Genomic DNA, 20926 nt, shown 5'->3' with positions numbered 1-20926 from the left:
TATGTATGGTATACATAAGGCATCATTTGCGGGGTATCCAAAAAGCTTGAACTTGTAACAGCGTAACGACTGTCAACTGGCCATCAGTTATACTCGAATCTGTGACCGTATCATGGTCGTCAACTAGGACCTCCATTTGGACTTCGACCCTTGATCTTATCAAGCACAATCATCCCGAAACCATATTCCCCAAAATGGGTTTCTGGAGTGATATGTCTTACCACGACATATGAAATGTATGTATTATGAACTGTGTTATCATATCCCCAACTCCTCAAAACTACCTTTGAAATTTCCCAATTTCAGTTAAAAACCCCAAATCCTTTTAAAAAACCTTAAACTTAAAAATATTAAAAATCCTAAACCCTAAACTTAAAAATATTGAAAACCCTAACTATAGGAAAGAGAAATAGAAAGAGTTTCTAATTGGTTTAAATTTGTTATAATTATCAGAATTTTATTTTATTATAATTATTGTGTACTAATTCATTTTTAGTTATTTTATTATAATTTAAATAAATCTAAATCTATAAAATAATTATCGTAAATTTTATTTTAATATATCTTTTTAACTTATTGAAATTGGTTATAATTATTTTAAAATATCAAATTAATAATATTATAGATTATAGATTATGAATATTAAGTTATAAGTAAATTTAAAGTAAAATCAAACTAAATTGTTAAAGAAAGGAATAATCTCTCCTAGTACTAATTTAATTTTTTTAAAAAATCAAACTTTTACTTGTGGGATGACATCACAAAACTTAAGACAAATTGCATCAAGTAAGGTGCTTGTCGGATTCCGGCTGTCCCTGTCACAAAACTCAAACTTTTGGAAAGTTTGAGCCACATGCCACTGAATTATTATTATAATTATTTTAAATTTATATTATGAAATTTTATGTCTTAATTTTTGAAGGGGCCAGTGGGGTCAATTCCTTTAGAAGACAATAGAGACTAAAGACAGGCATACCAAACGTACGAGATATGGACCCCAAAAATATTATCATTAAACCTTTGAATACAACCTGAACCAAAAACAGCCTTCCTTTTATTTTTATTTTATTTTAATCCAATTACGGTTGTGGTTCTTTTAATGATTAAAGATGGATATAGGTTTTGCTTTTGCTCGGGTGTGATATGCGACCAAATTTGAAAATGGATCTTTGGATGCACTCATTTGGGAATAGTTCAGTTTTTTATGTTAAATTTTAGACTGATAGTTTAGAGGTCGTCAAAGTTTTTAAGACGGACACTTGATTGAATTAAACTCAATTTTAGTAAAAATGATCCACCTGATATTACAAATCATGGAACAATGGCAAATTAAACATATTTCAAGTGAGAGAAATCAAGTTGTTGGTCGTCTTGCTAAGATGACTTCAGAGAGGAGTACAAACGTATAAGTGTTTGTCAACCCACCTTAAGAACTCGTAGCCGACCTTGGGGTTGATGAAGCGAGTAACCTTTCATTTATGATAGCTTAAAATAATTAGTTTGTGTAAAAAAACATTATTTATGATGTACAAAAATTAATTTTTTAATTACTTCTTTTAAATAAAATTTGAATTAAATTATTTTTATAAAAGTATAATATTCTTGATTATTGTATCTTAACATTTGTTTGTAACGTTATAATTCTTTCTTATACTCTACCATAATAGAGGAGTCAAAATGATAATTTATACTTGCATTTCCTTGTTTTTATTGACTTTGTCTTCTTAGTACTAGTGTCACGGACTTAGAGTTTTCCCATGCGGCCTTAGGCAGTTTCTTTGATACGATGGATCGCACAAGTTTGACATGGTTGCGTGCTCCCATGCGCAACCCATGACATTCTCCCCCACTTGTTCTAGCGACGCCCTTGTCTTGTTGGCATACTAGACAAGTTTTCACATAGGTTTCCACATCAACACCTATGTGAGGCCAGTAATAACGATCCTGTTCTTGCTTTTCTTTGGCTTTTGTTCATCTTTCAAAGTTCGTTCTTACTTCGTTCTTCTGTTGTTCTTCGTGGGTGCCTTGAGGGAATTCTGTTGAATCCTTTATCGTTGCGAGTTAGGCTGACTTAGGCGTTTTTGAGCAAAGAAAATGCCTAAGGCTGCACCCATGACACTAGCATTTGGTTTGTTGGTTAATCAGCAAGAGAGAATCAAAATTTTTTTATTTTATATTTTTAATTATAAGTTAAACAAAAATAAATTATTTTAAATTAATTACACATGGATTACATTCAAGAATTAGAATTTAAAATGTGTGAATAAATATTTTAAAAATTATTTAACGATTAGGTGTAGCGTGGTAGTTATTTATATCATTTCTTAATTATATGGTTGAAAGTTCAATCTCTATTTAAAGACATAGAACACATTTTATAGTCGATCATTTATCTCTTCGAAAATTATTCATCACAATAGAACCAATCATTACCTAAATATCCTAATTTCAATCAAATATTAAAAATTACTTATTTTTCAAATGACTCATAAACTCTCTCGAAGCTCAAAGCTAATTAGATCTAAGGATATTATTATTTTATATGATTGTTTTTTTGCGGTAAATAATCAGAAAAATTATACCAAATAATTGCAATTACGTGGGTGATCTGGTCTGGTCCGGTCCGGCGACCAATTTTTAACCCTTCCACTACCCGAATGGATGCTAAAGATAATTAAGCTTGCCCCAATCCAGCTTGAATTTCTTTGATTTAAGTCTGGATAAAGGTAGAAAACCCATATATAATTTATGTAAAATGAGACTCGAACTAAGATTTTTAAAGTACAAGATCTTCGCCCAAGCTGCATTGACAATTAATTAGATAATCTTAGAACTCTTAAATTAATACACTATTTTAAATATAAAATATTTATTTTATATAATAAAAGATTAAAATGAATTATAAATTAAATAAAAATAGAATTTAGTTCAATTGCGTAATCACAGTTTTTAAATTTTTATTCTATTAATAGCCCAAACACTTTGGTTCAGACTAGTTTGCAATTTCTCGATTTGTCTTGGTTAACCTTAGTGACTTTGTGCATACATACGATCTACTTTATTAGGCATCTAATGACGCGCTCCCAGTTCATGAACTGCGCATAGCTCTGAATGGAGTCAATAGATAAAACCCATCTTCGAGGACAATATCCGATTTGTTGAGAGATTCGTTGGCTCTTGACAAACAACACTTCAAAGGCTACTTTGGAAGGAGCCGGCTCCCTTCAACATCCATATTTTGTATATATTTTTTATATAAAAATAAATAAAATAACAAAAACATCCTCAAAACAATACAATATATTTTATAAAATAGAGATATTTGTCCTCATTATCCAATTAAATTGGTTGATATAGATATAATATGCATGTGAAGGTTGATAAACAAAAAATATATATTGGAAATGTGATGAAATTGCATGTTACTCCACCATCCATGCATGGCATGGTTGTTTGTAAAAGAAATATATTAAATAGTATGCCATGTGATGCCTATATTTTGCCATTAATTGTATACTAACAAAACCTTGAGTCAAAAATAAAGAATATGCGAAAGAATATTATATTTCTAAAAGGAAATAACTTCATTTATTAAATCTTTTGAGTTTTAAATATCTCAATAGTAAACTATAATACAACTTACCTAAGTATAGTACATTTTCTTTTATCATCCAATTCTGATTTTTTTTTCCATTTAACTATGAATTCTTTTAAATTGGTCACCAGTTAATCAAGATCGGTACATTTTTGTTAATGGACTAACATGAGAGTGATGTGGTAGTCGAAAAAGCGGTATAATAATAAATTTATCCCTCAATTTTTACATATTATATTGATTTAGTCATAATTTTAAAAAAAATAACCCTCAAAATTTACAAATAGTCTTAATTTGATCCTAATTCTAAAAAAATTAAAGAAATATATAAAAATACATAAATGTTTTCACAAAAATATAATAATATATTTAAAATCATTATTTTTATTTAATATTAGTATTAAATTTATTTTTATTTAATATTAATATAAAATTTATTTTAATTTTTATATTTTAAAAAAATTATGCATTTTATATATTTTAAATTTTATATATTATTACTTCCAGTCAACAATCATTTTTTTTATTTTTTTGAAATTATTGTTGTATTTTTATATATTTCTTTAAAAATTTTAGAATTAGGATCAAATTGAGAGCATTTGTAAATTTTGAGGGTTAAATTTTTAAAATTATGACTAAATCGATAGAATATGTAAAATTTGAGGGCTAAATTTATTATTATATCATTTTTTTAATTATCATGTCACCCTCCTGTTAGTGCAATTAACGGAAATGGACCAAAAAGAACAATCTTGATTAGTTGGGTGACTCATTTAAAAACAAGTACATAATTGGGTGACCAATTTTTTTTAAAAAAAAAAATCATAGATGGGTGACTAAAAAAAATGGCTCATAATTAGGTAACTTGTGATGTAGTTTACCTTAACTTAAATAGTAACAACTAAATTTATTAAGACAAATATTGTTATTAACCATGTATTACATGTAAGTTGTGAGTTTAGTTCACATTCTCCAATTTGATTACTTTTAGTTTTTATATTTTTTGAATTTTAAAATTTTAATTTTGACTTAAACTGTAACCATCAAATTCATTAACTAAATGTCGTGGTTTTTGTGAATATTATATGAAAATAACAAATTGATATAGTATTACATAGAGGGGTGAATCCAAAGGAGCCGTAGTCTCTCTCGTCCCCCCGAATAAAATAGTTAAATTACTTTTTTTTTGGACACTTTTGAAATATAATAATTCAATTTAACATTTTTTAGCATACAAATTTTAATTTTAGCCCCAACAATTTATATTTTTATTCCAGCCCCCAATCAAAAATTCTTAGCTTCACCTATGATTCCACATGGGATAATATACTCGTATAAAATTTTAGAAATAGTAGAATTTAAATTAACCGATTTAACGGTTACTGTTTGGGTAAGATTGAAATTTTAAAATTTGAAAAGTATATAAACTAAAAATGTCCAAATTAAAATATAGAAATTAAATCTAGTAAGAGTCGAATTTGACGTAAATATTACAATGTTGAATTAATATTTTCTTCATTTAATATGGACTAAATTAAAACAAAAAAAATCATTTTTAAAAAATTTACAAAAATAGGCTGATTTTTTGAAAATTTACAAGAATGGACTGATTTTGGTAAAACACTTCCAATTTTCAGGGGAAACCCAAAAAAACGCTTCCAACTTCAACACTAAAAGTGGCAGCACCACCTATTAATGTGGAAATAAAACTTACAAAATTGACTTTTATATTGGATCAAAGTCTCATTTTCCTTGTTTTCTTAAATAATGTGGGATATGAGATATGTGTATATATAAACTCATGAATAGGTTTGTAGCATGTTCCTAGACAATGTGGGATTACTTCCTTAAATTGTGATATATAGACTCATGAATATGTTCAATATAAATTGTGTTTTTTTTAAGACATAGAGATTCTGAAATTTAAGTTGTCAATATGTAAATTGATTTTTTCTTAAAATATATTCTTAAAAATCATAAAGTGATTGTATTTATATGTCTTTTTTTAATGTTTAACTATTGTATTTAAAATAATTGATTTATATGAAAAGTGTGAATCTAAAGTCTATATCTAATATAAAAAGAAACAAAGTTAAAAAAAATATTTAAATTTTTTTTATTTTTAAAATGAGTAATTAAAATTATTAATTTCCATGTGGCATACTAGTTAAAATCTATATTTGACATACTCAAAAAATAATTTTAATTTTTTTTTCTACATGTGTATTTAAAATAGTTGGGCTACACTTTAATTTGAAGATTTATAATTTACTTTGAAAAGAGTTATGATTTAAGGATAATGTTCTTTCCTTTTTCTTGCACAACTTTTAATCTTGTCTTTTATCTAATATGATTTGGAGCTACCTGTTGGAAATCAGAGTTCAACACTTGTCACAAAATCTAGAGCTGATTTGAATTTTTTTATTTAAATATTGTTGAACAATTAAATCGAAAATCGATGGGTTAGTCAGTTTAGTCATTAATCCAGATTTTATAATATTTGTGAATTTTTTTATTTAGTCACACCAATAAATTTAACAAAATGATTTTAATAATGTTAACAATTAGACTTGTATTTTTAAATTCAAAAAATAGATAAACTAAATTATTTGAAATAAAATAAAAGGCCTAAATTCTAAACTTATCAAGAATACAAGGACTTCAATATATTTTAACAAATAATAATATGTATGGATGAAAATAAAAATCAAGATTTATCTATGCACAAAGATAGTAGGGGCCATACTCTTCCAAATTTTTTAGGATTTGGAATTGTGATACTAAAAATTTGGTGAAAAAAAGAAGATTTAAATAAAATAATTATTTAGGCAAAGTGGTGGATTAAACATATTCATGAGTCTAATTGTCTATATATATCACAATTTAAGGAATCAATTTTATATTGTCTAGAAACAAATTGCAAACGAGTTTATATAAACACATATCTCATATCTCACATTGCTTAAGAAAACAATGAAATAAAACTTTAGGTCTATATAAAGGCTTGTTTTGTAAATTTTATTTTCACATTAATAGGTGACACCAAAAATAAAATAAAATTAATGTCGTCACTTTTAATATTGATGTGGTAGAAATACTTTTAGCTGAAAGAGTTTTTTTAAGTTTCCCCTAAAAACGCCTACCAAAATCAGCTTATTCTTGTAAATATTTAAAAAATCGGTTTATTTCTATAATTTTTAATTTTTTTACAATTTAGTCATCGAAAAAGGAAAAATTAATACCTTACACGTGTACTCAGAACCTGACCATTTGACTGTGATATTTGGTATTAAAAATATGGCTTTAGTTGGAAGAAATAAAAAATAAAATGATTGAATTTTATGATATTAGAATGGATGAATGGAGAACCGCATGTTGAAATATTTATTTATTGACGTGGCAGTGGTAAACATGTAATTTTGATAGAATTACTAATACGGAATTATTAAGAACCTACCGTCAACAAGGACAAAACGGTCAGATCATTGCTGGAAGGCTTCCCACGTGTCACTATTTTACTGTTCATATCATGATCATTCAAGGTCAAATGCTATATCATTTTCGCACATTTAGTCCTTTTACTATAATCTCATACTTTTTTGTTTTTGTATTTTCCGACACTAATTACCTCTTGACCGAAAAATACACAAATTATAAAAGAGTGATTAAGCCCATAAAAAGTACATAGTATAAGGACCATTTATACATTTGACCATAATACAAGGGACAAAACGGGAATTCCAGGCTCTGAAAACTTGTATAAGTTGGAACCTTGAGCATTGAATCCCAAAAGAGAAAGAGCAAAAAGCTTCAAATCTCCTCTGCCTATTGGAGATTACAGCAAAAGGCTTTTTTTTTTTTTCATTATAATTTTACAAGTGTAAAAATCCCCTTGGGGAATGCAGAGAGATGAGACGTTCATCGTTGGCAAGGCCTGAGCTTTGTTACCACCGTAAGCGCTCCATCGGCGGCCGAAATTGTCACCGAAAACACGTCGAAGACGGGTGATTCAGTTTGAAGGCTTTCAGTTTTAAATATACATATATTTCTCACTTATATTGTAAATATACAGTACTTCAGATCAAAGGGTATCCGTTTCTTTTCTTATTTTTCTTTTTAATTTCTCGAGCTTTTATTGTTCAAAAATGGCGGACAAAGCTAAAACCGAAAACCCATCTTTACTCCATGGAAAATACGAGCTTGGCCGTATGTTGGGTCATGGAACCTTCGCCAAAGTCTACCATGCGAAGAACCTTCAAACAGGGAAGAATGTCGCCATGAAAGTGGTGGGCAAAGAGAAAGTGATCCAAGTCGGGATGATGGAGCAGATCAAGCGAGAGATCTCCGTCATGAAAATGGTGAAACACCCCAACATCGTCGAGCTGCACGAAGTGATGGCGAGCAAGTCCAAGATTTACTTCGCCATGGAGCTCGTCCGCGGCGGCGAGCTCTTCTCGAAAATCGCCAAAGGTCGTCTCAAGGAAGACGCTGCCAGGGTTTACTTCCAGCAGCTCGTTTCCGCCGTCGATTTCTGCCACAGCCGCGGCGTTTACCACCGTGATTTGAAGCCGGAGAATCTTCTCTTAGACGAAGAAGGCAACTTGAAGGTCACCGATTTCGGACTCAGCGCTTTCACGGAACATTTGAAGCAAGACGGGTTGTTGCACACGACTTGCGGAACGCCGGCGTATGTGGCGCCGGAAGTCATTGGAAAAAAAGGGTACGACGGAGCCAAGGCGGATATTTGGTCTTGTGGGGTGATTTTATACGTTCTTCTCGCCGGGTTTTTACCGTTTCAAGATGATAACTTGGTGGCGATGTATAAGAAGATTTACAGAGGAGATTTCAAGTGTCCGCCATGGTTCTCACCTGAAGCTCGGAGGCTAATATCCAAGCTTTTAGACCCGAACCCGAAAACCCGAATCGCCATCTCCAAGATCACGGAATCATCTTGGTTCAAAAAATCAATCCCCAAGACTAAAACAACTAAGGAAGAAATAGAATTCGAAGCATTCAATGGAGAGAAATCTTCTAAACCCGAGACCTTAAACGCATTCCACATAATTTCATTGTCGGAAGGCTTCGATTTATCTCCGTTGTTCGAAGAGAAAAAGAGGGAAGAGAAAGAGGAGTTGAGGTTCGCCACGACGAGGCCGGCAAGCAGCGTGATATCGAGGCTCGAAGAGGTGGCCAAATCGGGGAAGTTCAGCGTCAAAAAGAGCGAGTGTAAGGTGAGGTTGCAGGGTCAAGAATGTGGGAGGAAAGGTAAACTTGCCATTGCTGCCGATATATTTGCGGTGACGCCGTCGTTCTTGGTGGTGGAAGTTAAAAAGGACCATGGCGACACATTCGAGTACAATCAGTTTTGCAGTAAAGAGCTCCGGCCGGCGCTTAAAGACATCCTATGGACGTCGCCGCCCGAGAACTCGACTGTGGCTTGATTTATGTGAGGTGGGAAGTCATTGTTTGATGATGAAGGTTATTGTTGTTATTGCGAAAGTGTGATTATGTGATTGTTTTTAGATGGGAAATTGAAAACCCAGATTTGTTGTTGTTTGATCCATTGTATGTTGCTGATGTTTTCAGATGTTGTGTTGTTAATGTTGTGGTAGTGGGCTGCTTTAAGTTGCCATCTTTGTCTGCAACTTTCCTTCATTTTCTCGTTTCAATTATGGTGACATTTTCAATATTATTCTCTCACATTTACTGTTTGATTCAATTCGACCCATACTTAATAGTATTTACACTAATTAATGAGGAAAAATGTTTGTTGCTATTTATGTATTGCAATATGGATAACATACCTTAATTGTCCATTGGGGTATCCAAACATTCTAAATCTAAATCTAATAGAAAACCTCCTGAAAAGTGTCCATTGGGGTCAACAATTTTGACATTTGTAGTGGTGATAATTTAAGTTTATGATCATAGACGAATAGGATTTGGAGATAGGTTATGAAGATGCGCATTAGTTAGAATATTTGAGTAAGAAAACAAAGTAGCATAAGCATGTGGTAAAACCGAAGGGTTGCTGGTGCTCTCTATAAGCTCTGCAGCCTTGTTTCAAATAATTGGTTGATCTTAGACTAGTAATTGTCCCAAGTGAATATTTTGGCATGAATCAAGCTAAGACCCTGAATCTTGCACCAGATTCATTGCATGTTGTCTCTGGCGTGTTGGAACTCGTAAATCCAAAACACCAAGTGCCGTCTACTGCCCAACGTGTCTGCCATGTGTTGTTGAGGATGCCGTCACTCACCATGAAACTATAAGAAGAATAGAGTCTTAGAGGAGTAATTCAATATATGAAGTAAATGTAAAATGTGTGGTCGGTCCAAGCTGTTTGAAAGCAATTTCTTAGGTCTCTTGCCTCGTTATTCTGTAACATGAAAGGGTTGGTCAAGTTGTGCACTAAAACCAAGTTGCTTAAGGGTTGGTTTAGTAGGCTTTTCATACATAATTCATTTGGCCATTAACCTCTACCAATAACTCACTCATCAAACCATTTTGGTTGTAATTGATTCAGCCCCACCAGTTTAACTTGATTAATCCACTTTTCTTGATTAAAATAAATTAAGAGTAATACATTTTATATTTAAAATAATAATATAACTTATATATTTAAATAAATAAAAATAATATATGTATCACACCTACCAAAATGTTTTATATTATATATATATTTACAAAATTATTTCAACAATTTATTATTGGTGGAGTGGTAAGAAATTTTCACACGAATTTGTTGCTCATGTATTTGATTTTTAAATTATGTTTTTCAATTGTTTTATTTGAAGATTATCTAAAAATATGAAAAGATTAAAATGTTATTATAATAATATAAATTATATTCTAAAATAAGAATATTTTAATAATTTTTAACTAAATTGACATCGACTTTATTAATGACACCAACTTAATTAATATTTTATATAATATAGATAACCAACTTAATCGAAACCGAAAAAATGTGAAGTCAAACTTAACCCACTTGTATTCCCCTGCAAAGAAACCCATACATATTTTCTCATAGTTATTTTGTCTTTGTTTTTTTTTTTTTTTTGGAATTTGAAGTGAAAGAAACCAAAAGCAAATATGCCCACTAAACCTCAACAGCAGTAGCGCAATGATGAGGCGCCCCATCTCGGTCACGAACATTCAAACCGCGTTAGGCATAACAACAACGACTTGAAGAGCTGGTGGAGGAGAATTCACTCCTGCTTTCCCTAAGCTATCCGCAATTTGGTTAACCTCGCGCAAAACATGCTGGACCCGAACTTGCCATGGCCTTTTCAGCAGCCCCAAAATGACTCGCACTAACACCACTGATCGAATCAGTTGAATTAACCAAAAAAAAAAGACTTGATAAATAACAAAATAATCATGTATTTTATCTTTCAAACTATATTACTCTGAGCAATCATTTAAATAAAAATATATTAAAATTTAATATTTTAAAATCTGAACTTTAAAAAAATTTGAAAAAATAAGTTTAAATATACTAGAAATCCTTATACTCTTTTAAAGTTTAAAATTCAATCCCTATACTTTTATTTTGAAACCTTGAGTCTTTCTATTTGTTTTATTTAAAAATCTTGGTCCTTCCCAAGGCAAGGACGAAGCCAAATATATTTTTTTTGGGAGGGGCGAAATTAAGTTATCTATATTAATGTTTAAGCTCCTAATTGAGTTAGTGTCACTCTCAATTGGGTTACCAACTTGGTTAGGAAGTTACGAAAACGTTCTTCTGTAATTAAAATAAGTAATATTATTTGAGGGTATTTTAGACTTTTCACTTTAAAAAACCAATAAAAATATGCATATAGTGATATTTGAACTCACACCAAATGCATTAAAAAAACCTTTAATTTATCATTGACACTAAAGTTTTGTTTTTTTATATCTTTATACATTTTAATTTTATTATGCACACTTTATTACCTTTATCAGTTGTATACATTATATTAATAATATATTTGATTGAGTTGGTGTTACAAGTTAATTCGATACTGACTATTGATGACAACACCATGATAAACAATTTAATCTTTTTTTTTTCATTTTAATAATATTGTACATATTTCAGATATCATTATTAATTAGTTTTAAACCATACATTTCATTATTTAGTATATGTGAGTTTTAAACAAATATTTGTGTTTAAAATTTATGATTTCCATATGTATACGTGTGTAATAAGATTTCTAATATATATAATAAAAGTAATTAAAAATATAGATTTTAACTTATTTAAAAAATATTAAAACAAAAACATTTGTCAAGTGCTGATTGGATAAAATTTTAAAACTTAATAATACAGTTAGGTACTACCTTGTTTAATAGAAAAAAGAAATACCTAATTGGAACAAAAATATAGGTACTCTATTAAACTTTCATGCCAAACTCAAGTACCATTTGGTGCATTAATCTTTTTTTTTTTGATAAGATTGTTGTTGCTTATTAAATTTTTTCGTTTATATTTTTAGCATATCTATATTATTAATAAAATTTCTGACTGAGTTGGTGTCATCCTCAATCAGGTCAATGCCCTTCTATTATTAAAATAAGTAATATTATTTGAGGTTATTTTAGTCTTTTCACTTTAAAAAATCCAAAAAATATACATATGATGATATTTGAACTCATACCAATTATATTATAAATCTTTCAATTTATCATTAAGCTAAAGCTTTATTTTGATATATTTTTATAATCTTAATTTTATTATGCATACTTTATTACATCCATCAGTTGTATATCTATACTATTAATAAAATCCCTACTGAGGAGGTGTCACAGGTTAACCGAGAAATTACTAATATACCCTTTTATTAAATGACTACTATTATTTTGATGAGTTTTTTTGTCATGTCATACTTTTATATAATTTTTTTTTAAAAAGGAACTAAAATTAATATATCTAAGGATTAAGCCCGTGTTTAATAAATTTATAAATAAATTCTTTACCCTTACACCAATAACAATTCTTGAGTAATTTTTTTAAAAAAAATATTTAACTTAAAATGTTTTCTCTCACCAAATTTGTGTATATATACTTCTATACAATTAATAAAACTCCTGACTGAGTTGGTATTACAGGTTAACTTGGTACCAACTCGGTAAGGAAATGACTAATATACCATTTTATTAAATGATTACTACTATTATTTTTGTGGCTTTTTCTTTCTCTCTTTTTATATCTTTATATAATTTTTAAATAAAAAAATAAAATTAACATGTTTGGAGATTGAACCCATGTTTAATAGATTTATAAACAAATGCTATACCACCACACTAATAATAATTCTCAAGTAAACTTTAAAAAAAATTAACTTTTAACATAAAATGTCACTAATTGTGTCGTTGTTATAAGTCAATTTTATATTGATAATGTCATCGATTGAGTTGGTGTCACATGTCAATTCCACACTAACTCACAATTGATGACAACACAATGATAAACAATTGTAATGCACTTTAATATTGCTAGTTTGATGTATTTATTTTACTCACAATTTAATCTAATTTTCTAATTTTAATATTGTACATATTTTATGTATTATTATGATTAATTAGTTTCAAACCGTACGTTTCATTATTTATTGCATGTTATTCTTAAACAAACATATGTATTCTAAACTTGTAGTTTTCGTACGCATACATATGTGATAGGATTTCTAGTATATTTTTTTATGAGAGCTAAAATTCAATTTCATCATTATATTATCATATATATTTATAATTTTAAAAGATTAAATTAAAATTTTATCATTTTGGGGGCCAAAATGTAATTTGACTAATTTATAAATTTATAAAATATAAAAGGGCCAATGTGATATTTTCCCATTTTAGGGGGACTGGTGGCGCTCTCGATCCCTCTATCTAATTTTGCCATTAAAATTATGTAAAAAAAAACTTTTTTAGCCTTCAACGTTTACAATTTTTTTTAATTTGGTCTTTATCCTTTAAAACTACATAAAAATTTTAAATATTTGTTTCATATTTTAATTAAAACATAAAAAATTTAAAAAAATATAATTTTTAAAAAAAATTCAAAAATTATGAAAAGAACATGACTCTTTAATTGTAAAAAAATTAAATTTATTAAAAATATAATAAAAAAAACCAAAATTTCAAAGAACATGCTATTTACTCCTTAAATGATAATATGAAGTGTTTATGAGCTATGTAATCTAACCAACTCGATCAGCCCAACTCATTTTCAGATGGTCTTGGGCTTATATTTTTAACCTTAGGCTGGCATGGTCGGTTTTATTGTCTAAAATAATAAAAATATAAAAATTATAGCAATATTAATTTTATATAATTAAATTTAAATATAAAATAATTTGTTATTATTTTAAAATAGAAAAATGTCCATTTGGATGAAATGAACTCGAAGCTTTTTTTTTTTGAAATCAGGCCTTGGTCTAATATTGCTCATGAGTACTTCTAATAGTAATAAGGCCCATATTAAATCATATTTGAGCAATTATTTTTAATTTAATTCAAATAGTTTATATATAATTATTTTAATTATATTTAATTATAAAGTATATGAAATATTAGTGTAAAATAAATTTTAAATATGATGCAAACTCTAAATCGATTCAAATTTAATTTAAACATATTGTGTAATTTTGTTGATCAAAATACAATAAATAAAAATTTTAAAAAATAATTTATTACTTTTGTATTTTTTCAAAATCGGATCCATTTTTATATAAAATTCTTTTAATATAGTGTATTTTGAAAAAAATGATTATATTAAATTTAATTTAGACCAATTCAAAGTTAATATGATTTAAAATAAGAAAAGGTTGTTCAAACTACCTTATCACTATTTATGGAGTAAATAACAAATTTTTAAAATTTTTAAATTTTTATATTATTGAAATTTTTTTATATTTTATAGGAAATAAGGAATAAATTTTAATTTGTAAAACATTTTTTGTAGTTATTTATGTACTTTAAAGAATAATGACTAATTTGATAAAAGAAACTGTAAATAATGAGGATTAAAAAGTTGTTTTACTTTTCTTTAAAATTAAAATATAGGGATTGTATAAGTTGGTGTACAAGACAAAATAGTTAACGTTAAACAGCAAAGTTGTGTTGGGTGCCAGCTTTTAATCTTGGAAGTTGATGTCTGAATGTTGCCCCAATCAAATAAAATGTTTAAAAAATAAAATAAATTTAATAAACAAATAATATATACATAAATAAATATTTTAATCCACTTAATTGATTTTTCATTCAATTAAATAAATTCAACCGTAAGTGAGGATAGAAAGATCCACTTTTGAGCGGACAAAATGGTGACTAAAGATCCACTTTCGAGGCACATGGGTTTGGCCCTTCCATTCCGTGTCTTTTTTGTCCACACTTCATTTTAAACCCCAAACATTCGACTTCTCTAACACGTCAACTTGTCTTTTCTACTTCCTCACTCCATTCAAATTTTATCATTGATGTTCAAATATATATTTTTTTAAATTTATTAAATTAGATAAAAGATATGTTTTATATATTAGGTTTCTTTCACGGGAAAAATTAGGTTTATATCTCGAATTTCTTTAATTAGATTTTTGGGTTTTTATTTTATTTAAGAAAATATGTCGATTTTGGAGAGAGAAAAGAAAAGCGCGTTTAGTTAACCATACTTTTTGGCTAAGTGGTAGGAAAACTTGTCCAGCTAGCCGCGCTTTCCCCCAACAGTAAAAATCAATGACTTTTTGAACGTTGTTGCACCAATGGTAAAAACAATTAAAACTCCCAACAATAAATTTTTTACCCTATAAATACCCTCAATTTTTTTATTCACATCCTTCTCTCAAACTCCCTCGTTTTAAATTTTTCGATATTTTCATTTAAAAATATATTTTTTAATTATCTCGTTTCAAATTGACTTCTTACGAATGACCACCTCTCTAGTCCGCTTTGACGACAAGCATATTTCCACAGCCCAAACAACAACAATAAGACGAAACTTTAAATTTCATTATTTTAAATTATGTTAAATTTACTTTTTTTTATTTGATTTTTTTATTGTGTAAAAAAGGCGAATGATCGTGTTTTAGAGAGCTTCATTCATAATATGGGAAAACTTACGATCCCTAAAATTTGTGGCCACTGGCAGCAAGCTAGATTCTTGCATGCATCTCACATGACCAGGGGTTGTAAACTCTATCTTACACTAGTTTGATACATGATTTTTTTTCAATTTGATACTTAAGGGTTTCTTGGTCCCAATTTGGTATATAAGTTTGACTTCAATGTTTAATTTGGTATCTGAGTTTTTTTCTTTGTCCCAATTAAAGTACTAATTTTTTTTCCTAGAGCACAATATTTATTGGGTCATATGATGTCATTTGATTTAACTATCAAATTAAAGCTTGTAGCCAAACTCAGGTACCAAATGGTACATTAACCCTATACGAAATATATAAACTCAAATTCATTAATATTATAATATATTGAATATATAAATTTGATTTACTCAAATGTAACGCATACTTATTTTCACATGTTATTGTTATTATTATTATGGTTAAATATAAAATTGATACCCGAACTTATCCACTTATCCTAGATTGGTACTTATGGATTTTTCTATCCTAGATCGATATCCAAACTTTTTTTCCATCAATTATATTGATACTCGAGCCTAATGCCGTTACTTTTTTGTTGACGTGGCAACGCTAGCCTAATAACTCAAAATTATATAGACATTTATAGCACCTTCTGACTTATAATTCATGAAAATTATGAGTATTTTAACAACAAATTTTGTAGTTAAAGTAGGACAAAATTAAAGATAAATTTGTGATCTTACTTATTTATATGCTAATTTGACATATTTTTGCCAATTTGACGCAGTTTGTTGCAATAAAAGAAAAGTTAGCCTTGAAGCTCACCTATTCGATGTTCGATGTTGTAGCATTTCTTACAGCAAAGGCTATGCATACGTGGGTTGATGGCTAATCAGCATGAGACGTCCTAAAATTATTTATTGGACTTCTAAATTCAATTTGACCTAGCTCGTAATTGGATCACTGAAGTGGACAAGCCTCCTGCTTAATTTAAAGCCCAACCCGTCCACTAAGGAAGGAAAAGAGCCCAATTTGGCTATGGAAGCCCAACCATCCATAAAATATTTAAATTAGGCACCCAAGACTTGTTAAGAAATCACAAATCAGCCACAACAACTTCCCCATGTAATCGTTCAACTCTTTCCTATGAATCAAGCTTTGACTAGCTAAATTTAGCAAAGTCATCCACCTTCCTTCTTCAATTCAAGAGGCTAACCATGTATGGAAAAAAAAGGGGTATTGACATTCTATTTTTAGTAAACTCAAAGGGCTCCTCATAAGTATAAATACCCCTAGCCATTCACCCATTTCATTCATCCCTCACTTACCATCTCTTTTCTCTTTTTTCACTTCCCAATTTCCATATTTTATTCAAGAGAGTTTGTGTAACACCCTAAACCCAACTTAGATGTCCAAACCAAATCTAGAGAGTTACATCAACGGTACTAACATGCCACACTTCTAGCACAGTCAGAATAAACCATTTAATACATAATATCCAACACAATAATTAACTGAGTATACAATCTTTTTCAAACATCATAATATATTAGAATATGGGAATTCCTAATGGTAGTATTTAGAAGAAAGATCCACATTGTGGCTTAGCCACTAGTTTAGAGAATAGTACTTCCTTTTTCATAATATCCCAACCCAGGCATATGTAGTACAAATATCCACAATTACAGAGTACAGTTCAACGACAGATATTGGTATCACAAAACACATACAATTATGCTATACATATGTCAGTCGTAGAGCATCAGAGAGTCCTCATATAATCGAAACTAGATCATTTATACATTGAGGAGATCAAGGTTAGTGTCGGCCGCACACTCGGCCTCAGAAAAATAAGATTCGGACCTGTTTTATATGCCACACGGCCTGGACACATGCCTATGTGGTTCCAAAACATAAATAGTGAGTTATATAACCTAAACACATGCCTGTGTTCTTGCCTGTGTGCCTCACATGGCCTGGGCACATGCCCGAGTGAACCCTGCACTAATATGGCCACACACGGCCTGGACACACGCTCGTGTGGCACCAAATCGATGAACAGTGAGTTACATGGCCACCCACACAGCCTGGATACACGCCTGTGTGTTTGGCTGTGTGGCACCGACAGTGATATTTTTTGGCAATCAAAATTGGCGAAAAAATGGGGTTTTCGATATGCACTTGATCTCTTTTGAAGTAGAATCAACACGACGAAGTCCCGGAACCTAACCCAACCATTTAACAACGAATCAAGCAACTAAAACAATGATTTATCGCATAGATAAACACTTGACTAAAGACGTCGAAACCTCGACGCTACACTTCCAATGATGACTGCTTACGATAACTCGACAGTACTAACTTGGCACAACGCACGAGAGATCACCTTCCTCCGTACTCAGGCCTTAGGAAAAAAATAATCATTTATCATAAAGTTTATGTAAACAATCAGAGAGTTCCCAGTTTTGCAATGTGACAGGAAACGAACGAAATTTCGCAGAGGATTAAGATTTTTGGATTGAACTTACACAAAAATCCTCCAACAACTTAGGAGTTTCACTAATTTCGATAATCGCTTGTTGAATGCAATCAATAGAGGAAAATTCAAAGAAGTAAAAGAAAGAAAAAATAAAAAAAGAAAGAAGAGAAGTAGGGAAAGAAATGATAAAACTATTGTCTTAACCACCATCCAGTTTCCGACAGCATGCAAAAATTTCTCCCAATGCATACGATAGGACTTGAAATCAAGACCAAATAGAATATAGATAGATGCTTAACCAGTGAGCCGACAGGTTTATTCTTAACACAACTTAACACAAAATTGCACTTAAATTTATAACACAATGATAGGGGTTGTTTAAAAGAAAACAACAAAACTTTTAACGATGCGGCTCGAACTCTAAATCTCAAACACAGTAGCAAAACAAAGAACCACAGATACATAATTTTAATTACTGCAGATTCTCGCAATTAAATTCTTAAAAAATTAGAGCGTTATAGTTTGCAAGGCTTGAGAGCAGCCTTATTCAACCATATTAAGAGTTCTCATCTTGGTTGTCATGGCAAGAAGCGAAGAACGAAAGAGAAGCAAAGTCAGTTGTGCCTCGGAGAACCATTGAAAATAGCTTAACATTTCTTATCCCTTCAATCATTTATTTTTTTTCAATTCAAGAAACATGATTGCATCTAAGTTTTCTACTTTTAATATAATCATGGTTGCTTAATTTTGTTGGTATTAGAATGATTTAAATTCTATAGCTTAGATTATTTAATTCTGTTAAGAGGTGTTCTGTGCATTTGATCTATTTATTCATTCAAATAAAGTCATGAACATATTATTCGTGCATTATAAACGTACGGATGCAATTGAATTAATTATTAAATTAGAACCAGATTGTAAATAATTAACACAATATCTGAATGGTGTATGTTGATATTTTTATTATGAAATTATGTCAAATTAGTAATAATTTCGAAAGAAGTTTATTACCTTGCATAACCTTAGGATTTATGTGATTAAACTATTTCAGTATAAAAATATTACTTTTACCTACATAATCTGATTCATGCTTATTAAAACACTAAGTTAATTGACATAAACTTATACTAGAAATGCTTGATTTTTTAATAAGTGTGATTTCTTAAATGATGCCTTTGAAGGTAATCTTGAAGTCAAAATAAACATAGAAATATGCAGACTAAAAGGTTAAACTTAGGTCTTAGAGAGAAGCCAAGCACTCATAAAATCAAGGTTTGTAAATTATCAATATGCCATGGAATCTCCGTAACATCTCTTAACATTGTTTAAATAATTCTAAGTTAGGAAGGTAAATTATTCTAACACATGCATGCTATTGTGGCTACTCTTAAAAACTTGCATACTTATTTCTTATATGTTTATACTTAGGATAGTTTTAGTATAAGTTAGAAAATTTATGACATTGAACTTATTTTCATCACTGACCAATTTGTTAAGTATTAATTTTGCAATACTTGATTTGTATAAATAGTCTCTGTGGAGACAATAACTCTTACTCACTACTTTATTACTTTTTTAACGAATGTGTATACTTGCACATCAACCGAATAATTTTAAGACAAGTTTTTGGCGTCGTTGTTAGGGACTATTATTTTAGTCAATTATTTGTGAAATTAATTATCTTGCAATTTGGTTCTATTTTATTTTATTTTTAGTTTAATAGTTTTCGTTATTATTCAAGTGATAATGGATCCTTTACAACATGTTCAAGGAGAAGCATTTGCTTATAATGCTCACAATTCAATCATTGTTGCTGATGACAAAAGCTACGCCATTCGACAATGTGTCGTTCATCTCCTTAACGAGCTCAATCCAGGTATTGTGAACACTAAAATTGAGGCACTGCAATCGAACTAAAGACAGTCATGTTCCAAATGTTGCAAACTGTGAATCAATTTAATGGGTTGCCTTTTGAAGATCCACATCTTCATCTTCGCTTGTTCATGGAAGTAAGTAACTCGTTCAAATTGATCAGAGTTACAGAAGATGCCTTGAGACTAAAATTATTCTTATACTCCTTAAGAGATAGAACACGAGTATGGTTGAACTCTCTACCATCAGGTTCCATAAGTACATGGCAAGAGTTGGCTAACCATTTCTTAATGAAATACTTTCCTCCATCTTTAAATGCCAAGCTCCGAACTGAAATAATTTCATTTCAACAATTTGATGAAAAATCTTTATATGAGGCATTAGAGCAGTTCAAGGAATTATTACAAAAGTTTCCTCATCATGGCATTCCTTATTGCATTCAAATGAAGACTTTCTATATTGGTATTTATGCTCATACTAGAATGAAGGTGGATGCTTCGGCAAATGGAGCCCTTCTTTCTAAATCATACTCCGAAGCTTATGAAATTTATAGCAACAATTATCAATGGTCAGCTAATTGAGCAGCCATAAGAAGAAGAGTGACAGGAGTACATGAGGCGAATGCACTTACATATTTAGTAACTTAGGTTTTTTCAATGTCTTTTATGCTTAAGAAGTTTATTACTAACGATTTCAATGGTAATATGATAGAACAATAGCTAAGTCAATTTGAGAACATTTCATGTATTTTCTGTGGGGACAACCATGTGTTAGAAAATTGCTCGTCAAAATCAAAATAAGAATGACCAAGGTATGCATTCAAACGTTTATAATTCTTCATGGCATAACCATCCTAACTTTCCATGAAGTAATTAAGGCTCAAGTCCT

General features: G+C 29.8%; 1 protein-coding gene and 1 non-coding gene across 2 annotated transcripts; one reads left to right on the top strand and one right to left on the bottom strand.

Annotated features, from left to right (window-relative positions):
* The first annotated feature begins 7383 nt into the window (after positions 1-7383).
* On the top strand, positions 7384-9343 carry LOC107901584 (CBL-interacting serine/threonine-protein kinase 6-like). The gene has a single exon (NM_001326904.2). The coding sequence runs from the start codon at positions 7741-7743 to the stop codon at positions 9034-9036; it is 1296 nt and encodes a 431-aa protein (NP_001313833.1). The 5' UTR covers positions 7384-7740; the 3' UTR covers positions 9037-9343.
* Positions 9344-20358: 11015 nt separating this feature from the next.
* On the bottom strand, positions 20359-20465 carry LOC121218999 (small nucleolar RNA R71). Its single transcript, XR_005915479.1, has one exon. It is a non-coding gene; the product is annotated as a small nucleolar RNA R71 (small nucleolar RNA).
* Between the last annotated feature and the right edge of the window lie 461 nt (positions 20466-20926).

The sequence above is a fragment of the Gossypium hirsutum genome, chromosome D06 (assembly GCF_007990345.1).
Source record: "Gossypium hirsutum isolate 1008001.06 chromosome D06, Gossypium_hirsutum_v2.1, whole genome shotgun sequence".
In the NCBI taxonomy this organism is placed as follows: domain Eukaryota; kingdom Viridiplantae; phylum Streptophyta; class Magnoliopsida; order Malvales; family Malvaceae; genus Gossypium; species Gossypium hirsutum.
This window is presented reverse-complemented; position numbering and strand designations above follow the sequence as displayed.